This window comes from Microcaecilia unicolor, chromosome 11 (genome assembly GCF_901765095.1).
Source record: "Microcaecilia unicolor chromosome 11, aMicUni1.1, whole genome shotgun sequence".
In the NCBI taxonomy this organism is placed as follows: Eukaryota; Metazoa; Chordata; class Amphibia; order Gymnophiona; family Siphonopidae; genus Microcaecilia; species Microcaecilia unicolor.
Genome location: NC_044041.1, coordinates 47,438,550 through 47,450,995, shown reverse-complemented (window position 1 = coordinate 47,450,995; position 12,446 = coordinate 47,438,550). Strand labels below are relative to the sequence as shown.

Genomic DNA, 12,446 nt, shown 5'->3' with positions numbered 1-12,446 from the left:
TAGGGCTGAATTTCAATTAATTGTACAATTAAAAGGTATTTTACTTATTTCCTGCTGCAGCTCCTTGTGATTCTGGGCAAGTCACACCCTCCATTGTGGAGGAGTAGCCTAGTGGTTAGAGCAGTCAGTGGACTTTGATCCTGGGGAACTGAGTTCAATTCCCACTGCAGCTCCTTGTGACTCTGTGCAAGTCACTTAACCCTCCATTGCCCCTGGTACAAAATAAGTACCTGAATATATGTAAACTGCTTTGAATGTAGTTGCAAGAACCTCAGAAAGGCGGTATATCAAGTCCCATTTCCCTTTCCCTATTTGAGATTCTACATGGAATGTTGCTATTGCTACTATTTGAGATTCTGGAATGTTGCTACTATTGAGATTCCCACGCGTGGGATAAACATAAAGGAATCCTATTCAGAAGGAATGGATCCTAAGGAGCTTAGCCGAGATTGGGTGGCAGAGCCAGCCGGTGGTGGGAGGCGAGGATAGTGCTGGGCACACTTATACGGTCTGTGCCAGAGCCTGTGGTGGGAGGCGGGGCTGGTGGTTGGGAGGCAGGGATAGTGCTGGACAGACTTATACGATCTGTGCCCTGAAGAGGACAGGTACAAATCAAAGTAGGGTATACACAAAAAGTAGCACATATGAGTTTGTCTTGTTGGGCAGACTGGATGGACCATGCAGGTCTTTTTCTGCCGTCATTTACTATGTTACTATGTTGCTACTATTTGAGATTCTACATGGAATGATGCTATTCCACTAGCAACATTCCATGTAGAAGCCTACCCTTGCAGATCAGCAATGCACATGCAGGACGTCAGACTCACAGAAACAGAAGCCTGCACAGCCGCATTGCTGATCTGCAAGGGCAGGCTTCTACATGGAATGTTGCTAGTGGAGGAGTAGCCTAGTGGTTAGTGCAGTGGACTTTGATCCTGGGGAACTGAGTTCGATTCCCACTACAGCTCCTTGTGACCCTGGGCAAGTCACTTAACTCTCCATTGCCCCTGGTACAAAATAAGTACCTGAATATATGTAAACCACTTTGAATGTAATTGCAAAAACCTCAGAAAGGCAGTATATCAAGTCCCATTTCCCTTTCCCAGGTACAAAATAAGTACCTGTTTATATGTAAACTGCTTTGATTGTAACCACTGAAAGGTGGTATATTAAATCCCATCCCCCTTTCCGCACCACCAGATCCAATCTCTCTCCCTTTCTCAACCTTTCCTCCCCCAGGTCCATTATCTCTCTCTCTCTCCTTCCTTCCTCCCATTGTCCAGCACCTCTTGCTCCCTTGTCTCTACTCCCATGAGCAGTAAAACAAGCTTGGTAGTGAGCAGCACCACTTTTCTAGTGGCTTCTGGAGCACACTGCCTCAGTCACAGTTTCTCCAGGTCTGCAGTTCACACTTCTCTCCCACCCAGGGTTCAGCATCTGTCCCCCTCTCAATACCCCCCCCCCCCCCCCCCCACTTGCATACCTTAAAGATGATCTTCTGCTGGTCTAGAAGTGGCAGCATTACACATATGCTGCCTGTGTCCTAAAGCTTTCTCGCTGGCCTGTCCCGCCTCCTCTGACATCACTTGCTATTTCTGTCTGGGCAGGACAGGTCAGAGGGAAAGCTTTGTATCTGGCAGCATATGTGCAACACGGCTGCTAGTGAGGATCAACATAAGACCACATTGAAGGTAGACTGGTGTGTGTGATACTGAATTGCAGATGGGGGGAGGAGGAAGATGTCAGATTGTACCGAGGATAGGGATTGTGAAAGAGCAGAAGAGATGTTTGGAGGAGGCACCCTGCCTGCGCTTACTCCACAGCCACTTAGAGGGTCTATCCCCAGCACAGCTCAGGTCCACCTGCCACATGTGCTCTGTACTAGAAGCCTCCTCCCACTGACTGGGTCACCACTGCCTCTGGGTGAGTCTCCTGCTCTCAAATTATCCCCAGTGATTTCTAGGTTACTGAAGCCACACTCCCAGTGGTCCCCCAGTTCCCAGAAAGCACTCACAGACCCAACACACAAACCACCAGGATTCTTTTATCAGTTCAGACAGAGAAGCAATAAACTAAATATTGTTTATTGTCTTAAAAACAGTGGAACAAAAAGTGCAGTCAGCAAACAATAGGTAACTGAAATATAGATCAATTGTAACACCAAACATTTGTATACTTTCTGAAAAGTACCTGGGAAGCCCAGAACATATAGGCAAGTTATCAGACATAACTGTTGGGCCTTTGCAAAGAGATCTGTCTCTCTCTTCTTCCTAGCTAAGACCAGTACAAGAGCCAGTACACTTCAAATGAAAATGAGCTCCTGGGTCAATCAGAGCCCAGAACAAGAAACATTCAAGCATATACTGCTTCTTGCTTCCTGTTTGTGTACTACAACTAAAGAAAAATAACATTCAATTCTCTGTAACAGCTTTACACTAAAGAAACACCACCTGCTGGTCAAATAGAAATACACCTCAGGACATAATGCAGGAAAATATCCAATACATTTTGCAGGCTTAAAACAGTTTCTTCACAATGCCTTAATTACAGAGTTAACTGTGATTGAAGTTCAGCCCTACTGGTTACAAAACAAAGTAGACTGTAAGTTAGAATCACAGAGCAAGGAATATGAATATCTTGAATTTGGTGTTTCCCTTAAAATCTTAAATCAAAAAACCCCAAAGCACCATCAAATTAATTCAGATCTTAATCTTTGCTTGAACGCAAATCTTTACATAATAGCTGTGATTATATATATATATATATATATATATATATATATATATATATATATATATATATATATATAAGCAGATATATATGGTATTCTTCTTTCAGAGTAGTTCTATACTTTCTTTTTCTTTTGTGAAAAATTATCTAACAATTCTTCTCAAATGATTCTTACAACCTTGCTCAAGCTTTCCTTGACTTCATCAAAATTATTTTTTGTTGTATTTATCTAGCACCTGCAAGCCCAAAGGCTATCAAAGTGGTGTACGTTCAGATACAGGGCTCACACTCTAAGCTGCTGCTAAAGAGTTGCCGTGGGATTTGTACAGGGCTCCCCTCTGTTCTCAGCACACTTTCCAAACCATTAGGCTACTCCTCCACTTCTACAAGCTTAGTACAAAGAGCACTGCTTAACTTTGTAATCTGGACTTCCATCCTGTCAGTGTATGAATAATAGGAAAATATGAACTTGAACTGTTGGGAGGTTAAAGTGACAAAAATATTGTACTTCTAAAATATCAGCTATTAAAATCAGCTCCTTGCCCTACTAGACACTTAAATGACTGAAATGTATCACTTCATTAGTTTTATTTTTTCTCGTTTTACTAAGGAAAGTCAGCATTAACAGAAAAAGTTCTAGTTCGCCTAGCTTGTACAGATCCAACAAGACACATAAATAAATGACAACAGAACTAATATTTTCACCATCTTCTCCCTCACAGGCTGAGTTAACTTTCTGCACAGGAGACATCATTACAGTTTTGGGTGAAATTGATGAAGATGGATTTTACTATGTAAGTTTCTAAAGCACTAAGCACAAATCCCAACCTACTGATTGTTCTTATAAAACAAAGCTACTTATCTCTGGCAACTCTTCTCCAAGGACAGCATGATAGATGTTCTCACATCTGGGTGACTACCTCCAACAAAGCCCAAACGGGGAATGTTCACCAATTTATTTACAACTTTTTTTAAGAACGTTACACTGCATGCATCTTCATGCCTGCTGCCATCACGCAGGACTTAGCCTGTCAAAATATTAAGCTGATAGAATTCAACTCCAACAGGGCGAAAAGGCTCTTTCTTCTGCTAGCCTTAGAGAACACCTGCCATAGGTAATTGTATTCTCTGAGGACAAGAAGGATGTATTACTCTTACATGTGGAATTGCCTTCAGCAAAAAAAAAAGGGGGGGGGGATATGCAGATGCCTTTGCCAAGACAAAGGCTAACAAACAGTGATAAGCAAAACAATAATTTTTTTTTTTAGAAAGGAAGTCTGGAAGAGAAAAAAAATGGTGTGTGTGTGTGGGGGGGGGGGGGGGGGGGGGGAAGATAGACTCTCAAAGAGATTCTGAATGACTGGCCAAACTGTCACATTTAGAGTCTTGTTCCAAAGAATAATGAGATCTGAATGTGAGGAGTGAAGACTATGCTGCAGCTCTGCAAGTTTCCTCTATTGAGGCTGATAGGTGGACTATCAACACAGCCATAGCTCCAACACAATGAGCCATAAAATGACCATCTAAAAATTACTTGCTTGGGCATAAGCAGTGCTTTTTTTGTGCCAGTACGCAACGGTACAGCGTACCGGCACCTTTTTTTTTGCCCCCTGGCAACACTCCCGGCGAGTCCTGCACTTACTTTTTTTTTTAAGACTCAGAGGCGCGAGCGCGAACGATGCAGGCAGCGATTGAAAGAGGCTGCCTGCGTCAGAGCTTCCCTCTGTGAGTCCCACCTATGTTGTTACAACTTCAAGTTTCCGCATAGGCGGGACTCGCAGAGGGAAGCTGCGATGCAGACAGCCTCTTTCAATTGCTGCCTGCATCGTTCGCACTGCTGAGTGCACCTCACATGGTACCCCCGTTGGTGGCAGCGCTTGCTGGCCACGCTTAGGCCAGGACTTAGGCGGACAGGTTACGGACGGGAACTCTGACTTGGGCGCTTGTAGCAGCAGCATGGCGGTGGAGGATGAGGGGCTACGGGTATTCCAGAGCGTCAGGATTAAAATAGGTAAGGCGGGTTCGCCGAAGTGCAGCAGGACAGCAGCTGGAAGGCAAAAGTTGGTGCACGCGCTCTACAGAGCTGGAAGTGATGGGGTTGGTAGCAGCAGCATGGCGGTGGAGGATGAGGGGCTACGGGTATTCCAGAGCGTCAGGATTAAAATAGGTAAGGCGGGTTCACCGAAGTGCAGCAGGACAGCAGCTGGAAGGCAAAAGTTGGTGCGCGCGCTCTACAGAGCTGGAAGTGATGGGGTTGGAGGTCTTGAGGAGCAGAGTTGGATCCTTGGGGCACACGGTGTGGATGGGTGTAATTGCAATGTCTTAAATTTTGTAAGAGAATCATACATAATCTCTACTGTATGTTTCAGGATTTTATAAGATAGATGGTAATTCCCTCGACCTCCCAAAGAACTAAAATGTAGATAAGATGTTTAGACTGGTCTTTTTTTGTTTTTAATGGTTTCTTGCCCTCCAAAGCCTGCAAAGAGTAGCTATATTTAGAGCCATGCTGAAGTACCTCACATATCAGATTGGTTCATGCTTTTTGTCACATCATTTATGGCATTATAGCTGGCAATAACTAATAAGATGCTGTACCAAATAGTTTTGACAAAGTTATTTAAATATAACGATTTATAATTTAAATGTGCAGTTTTGCCTATTACTTTGAAAACGAGATTGTGGTAAGAAATTGCAGACTATCATAAAAAGTAGCCTCAGGAACAAATATTAAAATTCATTTGAGGAAGCATGTTGTGGAGTCTGATTGTTGAGCTACAGTAAGGCCTTTCTCTTGAAGGAAGAATGATTAATACAATTAGGAGTGTGCAGATGGGATTTGTTGTTTTATTTTTTTGACACAGGCCTTTCTGGACTAAAACTCAAGATTATGATGTAGTTCTTACATATCATTGGAATTGTAGGCTATCACTTTAATTCACTGTGGAGCTCATTTTCAAAAGAGAAAAATGTCCAAAAAGTGATGTAAATCTGCATTTGGCCGTTTTTCTCACAAAAACAGCCAAACCAGTATTTTCAAAAGTCCGTCAGAAGTGCATTCAAGTTCAAGGGGGTGTTTCAAGGACAGGATCTGGGCGTTCCTAACACTGGACTTTTTCAGGCATAATGGAAGAAAACAAAACTGTTCAGGACTAAAACTAAAACATTTTGAGCAGGGAAGAGAGAATCACTGGACATGGATGGCAGGGGGAAGAGGAGAATCGCTGGACATGGATGGCAGGGGAGGATGGGACAGAGGAGAATTGCTGGACATGGATGGCAGGGGAGAGAGGAGACATGCTGGACATGGAGAGGGAGAGCAGGAGATAGAGAATTGCTGGACATGGATGGAGGGGTTTGCGGAGAGAGAGGAGAAATGCTGGACTCGGATGGAGGAGAGAGAATTGTTGCTTTATATGGATACAGGGGAGGGAAGAGAGAGGAGAAGTGCTGGACATGGATGGAGGGGAGGAGAGAGGGAAGTGCTGGACATGGATGGAGGGGAGGAAAGAAAAAAAGAAGAAGATGCACATGGATGGAGATGAGGGAAAGGGGAGAAAAACTGCACATGGATGGAGAAAATAGGCAAACACTGGATCCATGTTATACCTCCTCCAGTTAGTTTCACGGAGGAGGACCCAGCTTTTACTTATGGATGCAGGGCAAGAAATAAAGAAGAAAGGAGTAAGTAAAGAAATAAATAAATGGAAAGGAAGCCCTGGAAACGGAGTTAAGAGAACAGATAGAGAGCAGCAGAATCAGAGACTGGGACCAATGGATAGAAAAACAAAGTCACCAGACAACAAAGGTAGAAAAAATCATTTTCTTTTCATTTTAGTGTTTGAAATATGTCCAATTTGAGAACTTACATCTGCTGTCTTATTTTGCACTGGGTATACTGGAGCTGTATCAGCTTACAGAAATTATTTAGAGGAGTGTGGTAGCCATGTTAGTCCACTCTTAAGGTTATCAATAGAAATCAAACAAAATAAAACATGGAAAAGAAAATAAGATGATACCTTTTTTATTAGACATAACTTAATACATTTCTTGATTAGCTTTCGAAGGTTGCCCTTCTTCCTCAGATCGGAAATAAGCAAATGTGCTAGCTGACAATGTATATAAGTGAAAACATTCAAGCATTACTATGACAGTCTGGCAGGGTGGGAGGATGGGGGTGGGTAGAAGGTATGCATGGGGACATCAAAGCATATCATTGATATTCTAACAGGATAGGTGAGGGGAGGGTGATCAACAGAGAAATACAGCTTTATGGTTTATAATGGTTTACCTTCTACCCACCCCCATCCTCCCACCCTGTCATAGTAATGCTTGAATGTTTTCACTTATATACACTGTCAGCTAGCACATTTGCTTATTTCCGATCTGACGAAGAAGGGCAACCTTCGAAAGCTAATCAAGAAATGTATTAAGTTATGTCCAATAAAAAGGTATCATCTTATTTTCTTTTCCATGTTTTATTTTGTTTGATTTCTATTGATAACCTTAGAAATTATTTATAATGAAAAAACCATGTTATTTTGTTCTCCTATACTAGTATATTTTCAATGATGTCTGTTTATATGCACCATAGCTGGCATAAGGGGTGTGGCTAATAATGGGTGTGGCTATCATAGGGGTGGAGCCATATGTGGTGACCCCGCCCCTAATGAGTACTGGCATCTTTTTTTTTCTACAAAAAAAGTACTGGGCAAAAGTGAAGATAATGCAGCCACCCAACTTTTAGTTTTCTTTTGACCTATCCTGTTTGGGTCAAAAGAAAACTAAAAGCTGGGTGGAATTTTTATGGACTTTAGTCTGCTCCAGATAGAAGGCCAAGGCTCTCTTGCAGTCCAGTGTGCAGTTCACTTTCAGCTTTGTGAGCATGATGTCTTAGAAAAAATGTTGTTAGAACTGACTGATTAATATGGAATTACATCACTACCTTAGGAAGAAACATAGGATGTGTTCACTGGACCACGTTATAAAACAGCTCACAGACCCTGTGGGCTGAAGTGATTGCCACTTAAAATAGAATCTTCCAGGCCAGGTAATGGAGATAACAAGTATCCAGTGTCTCATAAGGAGCATTCATCAGCATTGTTAAGATGATGTTTTGGATCCATGGTACTGCAGGAGTCTTGATGAGAAGCTTGTTAGAAGGAAGTCCCATATAAAGAAAGCAACTAAAATGGGTTTAGTTTCCACTAAGTGATATGTGTCAACTTCACAAAGATGAACACAAAGAGTTGGTCTGAAGACAAAACTCTGACAAGCATAGAAGGAATTCAACAAGTATTTGCATAGGACAGAAAAATTAATCCAATGTCTTAAATTCACACCAAATGGCAAATCTCTGACATTTAAAACCATAGAACTTTCAAGTGGAAGCTTTTCTAGAAGCCAGTAGGATCTGGGAGACACTGACAGTCAAATTCAGTTAATCCACAATTACCCTTCCCACCACCCAAGCTTTGAGGGCTAGGGAGTGGAAGTCAAGATGCAAAGATGGAATCCCTAATCCTGAGTTATGAGTGTTGGAAAAGTTTCCAGTTTTCATGGCTGTCTAGAGCAAAGTTCCAGAAGAGGGAACCATTTTTATTTATTTGTAGCATTTGTATCCCACATTTTCCCACTAATTTGCAGGTTCAATGTGGCTTACATTTGCCGTCATGGCGGTTGCCATTTCCAGGTAACAGAATTACAAATGGAGTTGCGTTAAGGTGCATACATATAAGGTAACATCGATGAAATATATCATACATGGAACAGTTCATGGTGTGTGTGTGTGTATATATATATATATATACCATGTGCATGCATACATACATAGTGAAGAGGTTCTTGAGTGATGATTGGAAATATAAGGTAAAATTATGTATCATACCTGATAATTTTCTTTCCATTAATCATAGCTGATCAATCCATAGACTGGTGGGTTGTGTCCATCTACCAGCAGGTGGAGATAGAGAGCAATCCTTTTGCCTCCCTATATGTGGTCATGTGCTGCCGGAAACTCCTCAGTATGTCGATATCCAAGCTCCATCAGCAGGACTCAGCACTTAGAGAATTACACCCACAAAGGGACACTCTGCCCAGCTCACCACCGCCGAAACGGGGGAGGGGAATTAACCCAGCTCATCCCCACACAAGTGGGGGAGGGGAATCCGTCCAGCTCATCCCCGCGGAGCGGGGGAGGGACACCACACCCGCCGATGCGGGGGGATCTGGCTTATCCTGCAACCGCAACCGCGGGAGGAGCTGACTGACCCTAACACCGCCGAAGCGGGAGGGGTACAAAGCTGCCCTACTGCCGCACTAAGCGGGAGGGAGCGCCGGCAGAATTTAAGTCTCAATCCAGCCCTGTAAAACGGAGGGGAGAGGAATGCAGCAGCTCACTGTAACACAAATTCGTCTCAACTCTTGAAGAATCCATTGAAAAACTTGAACACGAAATCCTCCTGAACAGGAACTGAAGACTAAACTTGAACCTGAAATGCAACCAGAATATAAACAATACAGATATCTGGGAGGGGCTATGGATTGATCAGCTATGATTAATGGAAAGAAAATTATCAGGTATGATACATAATTTTACCTTCCATATCATCATGCTGATCAATCCATAGACTGGTGGGATGTACCGAAGCAGTACTCACCCAGGGCGGGACATAGAAATCCCTGACCGCAACACTGAAGCTCCAAACCGGGCCTCCGCCCGAGCAGCCACAGTCAAGCGGTAATGCCTGGAGAAGGCATGGGCCGATGCCCAAGTTGCCGCCTTGCAAATCTCCTCCAAGGAGACAGACCCGGCCTCTGCCATTGAGGCCGCCTGAGCTCCAGTGGAGTGAGCCTTCAGCTGGATAGGCGGCACCTTCCCCGCGGCCACATAAGCCGCAGCAATGGCTTCCTTGACCCATCTTGCCACTGTAGGCTTAGCAGCCTGCAGACCCTTACGAGGACCTGCAAACAGGACAAACAGATGATCCGACTTCCGGAAATCATTGGTCACTTCCAAGTATCTGATGGTGACTCGTCTCACATCCAGATATTTGAGAGCAGAGTATTCCTCTGGGTAGTCCTCCCTACGAAAGGAAGGGAGACAGAGCTGCTGATTCACATGGAAGCGAGAAACAACCTTGGGCAGGAAGGAAGGCACTGTGCGAATAGACACTCCTGCCTCAGTGAACTGCAGAAAGGGCTCTTGACATGAGAGTGCCTGGAGCTCGGAAACTCTTCTGGCTGAAGTGATAGCCACCAAAAAGACTGCTTTCAACGTCAGGTCTTTCAGAGATGCCCTTGACAAGGGTTCAAAAGGCGGCTTCTGCAAGGCTCTTAGCACCAGGTTGAGATTCCACGCAGGCACCACTGAGTGCAGAGGAGGGCGCAGGTGATTAACTCCCTTGAGAAAGCGCACCACATCTGGCTGCGAAGCCAGGGAAGCACCCTTCAGGCGGCCCCTGAAGCAAGCCAGAGCCGCTACCTGGACTTTAAGGGAACTGAGCGACAGGCCTTTCTCCAGACCTTCTTGCAGGAACGCCAACACTGAAGAAATTGGAGCAGTGAAGGGAGAAAGTGAGCCTGCTTCACACCATGCTGCAAAGGTACGCCAAACCCTGGCGTAAGCAGTAGAAGTAGAGCGCTTCCTCGCTCTTAGCATAGTGGCGATGACCTTGTCTGAGAAGCCCTTCTTTCTCAGACGCTGCCGCTCAATAGCCAGGCCGTAAGACCAAAGGGGGAGGGATCCTCCATCACCACGGGACCCTGATGCAACAGGCCCTGCTCCACTGGCAGCCGCAGAGGATCGTCCACTGAGAGCCTGATCAAGTCCGCATACCAGGGACGTCTGGGCCAGTCCGGACCCACCAGGATTATCCGGCCCGGATGCTTTGCCACCCGGTCTAGCACCCTGCCCAACATGGGCCAGGGCGGGAACACATAGAGAAGCTCCTGTGTCGGCCACTGTTGGAGAAGAGCATCTACTCCCAGAGATCGAGGGTCCCGTCCTCTGCTGAAAAAGCGTGGCACTTGGCAATTGGCCGATGACGCCATCAGATCTAGGATCGGCTGGCCCCAGCGCTTCGTGATGTCCAAGAACGCCTGAGCAGATAGCTGCCACTCTCCGGGATCCAAGGTATGGCGACTGAGAAAGTCCGCCTTGACATTCATGACTCCGGCAATGTGGGCCGCTGACAGCTGTTCCAGGTTCGCTTCCGCCCACTGGCATAGATTCATGGCCTCCTTGGCTAGAGGGGCGCTCTTGGTACCTCCCTGGCGGTTGACATAGGCCACAGCCGTGGCATTGTCCGACAGGACCCGTACTGGCTTCAACGCCAGTACCGGGAGGAACTCCAAAAGCGCCAACCGAATGGCTCTGAGTTCCAGGAGGTTGATAGACCACTTTGCCTCTGCAGGAGACCAGAGCCCCTGCGCTGCCCTTCCCAAGCAGTGGGCTCCCCAGCCCATCAAAGAGGCGTCCGTCGTGACGACAATCCACTCCGGGGTCACAAGAGGCATCCCTGCAGACAACTTGTCTGTCTGCAGCCACCAGCTCAGCGCCTTGCGCACTGCTGGGTCCAAGGGAAGGCGCACAGCATAATCCTCCGACACCGGAGTCCAGCGCTGCAGCAGAGAGTGTTGTAGTGGTCTCATATGAGCCCTGGCCCAGGGCACTACTTCCATCGTGGCCGTCATAGAGCCCAACAGCTGCACATAGTCCCAAGCCCAGAGCGGAGAGGCTACTAGGAACTGGTCCACCTGAGCCTGAAGTTTGACAATCCGATTGTCCGGCAGGAACACTCTGCCTAATTGGGTGTCGAATCGAACTCCCAGATACTCCAGGGACTGAGTCGGGCGCAGCTGGCTTTTCTCCCAGTTGATGATCCACCCCAGGGAGCTCAAAAGAGCAATCACCCGGTCCACAGCTTTGCCGCACTCTGCATAAGAGGGGGCTCGGATCAACCAGTCGTCCAGATAAGGATGGACTTGTACTCCTTCCTTTCTCAGGAAGGCCGCGATGACCACCATTACTTTGGAGAAGGTCCGCAGAGCAGTAGCCAACCCGAACGGGAGGGCTCTGAACTGGAAGTGTCGGCCCAGGACTGCAAAACGCAGAAAGCGTTGATGAGGAGGCCAGATGGGAATATGCAAGTACGCTTCCTTGATGTCCAAGGATGCCAGGAACTCCCCTGCCTTCACTGCCGCTATAACAGAGCGGAGGGTCTCCATGCGAAAGTGCCGAACTTTCAAGGACCGATTGACCCCTTTGAGGTCGAGGATAGGCTGTACAGAACCTCCTTTCTTTGGTACCACAAAGTAAATGGAGTAACGTCCCTTGCCAAGCTGATTTTCTGGCACCGGAACGACCACACCCAGGCGGATCAGATTGTCCAAGTTCTGCTGCACTGCCACAGCTTTGACCGGAGACTTGCAGGGAGAGAGTACAAACCCGTCTCTTAAGGGTCGGCAGAACTCTAGCTTGTAGCCGTCTCTGATGACTTCCAGCACCCAAGCGTCTGAAGTTACCCTGGTCCACTCGCCCAGAAACGAGGACAGGCGTCCTCCAATTTGCACTGGGCCATGGACCAGGACCCCGTCATTGGGTACGAGACCCTGGGGGAGGACCGGAGGGCGCACCTCCGGGACGGCGGTCTCTGCGAAAGGAATGCTGCTTGGGGGAGAAGTTCCTCTTGAAGGAAGAGGGGGCAGAGGAGCCC

General features: G+C 46.3%; 1 protein-coding gene across 1 annotated transcript in view; it reads left to right on the top strand.

The window, feature by feature from the left end:
- Positions 1–12,446, top strand: part of RIMBP2 (RIMS binding protein 2) — a 592,869-nt gene that overhangs the window by 566,292 nt on the left and 14,131 nt on the right. The window contains exon 28 of the mRNA XM_030219259.1: positions 3,453–3,524. Coding sequence (XP_030075119.1) covers positions 3,453–3,524 — 72 coding nt within the window. The remainder of the gene's footprint in view (positions 1–3,452; positions 3,525–12,446) is intronic.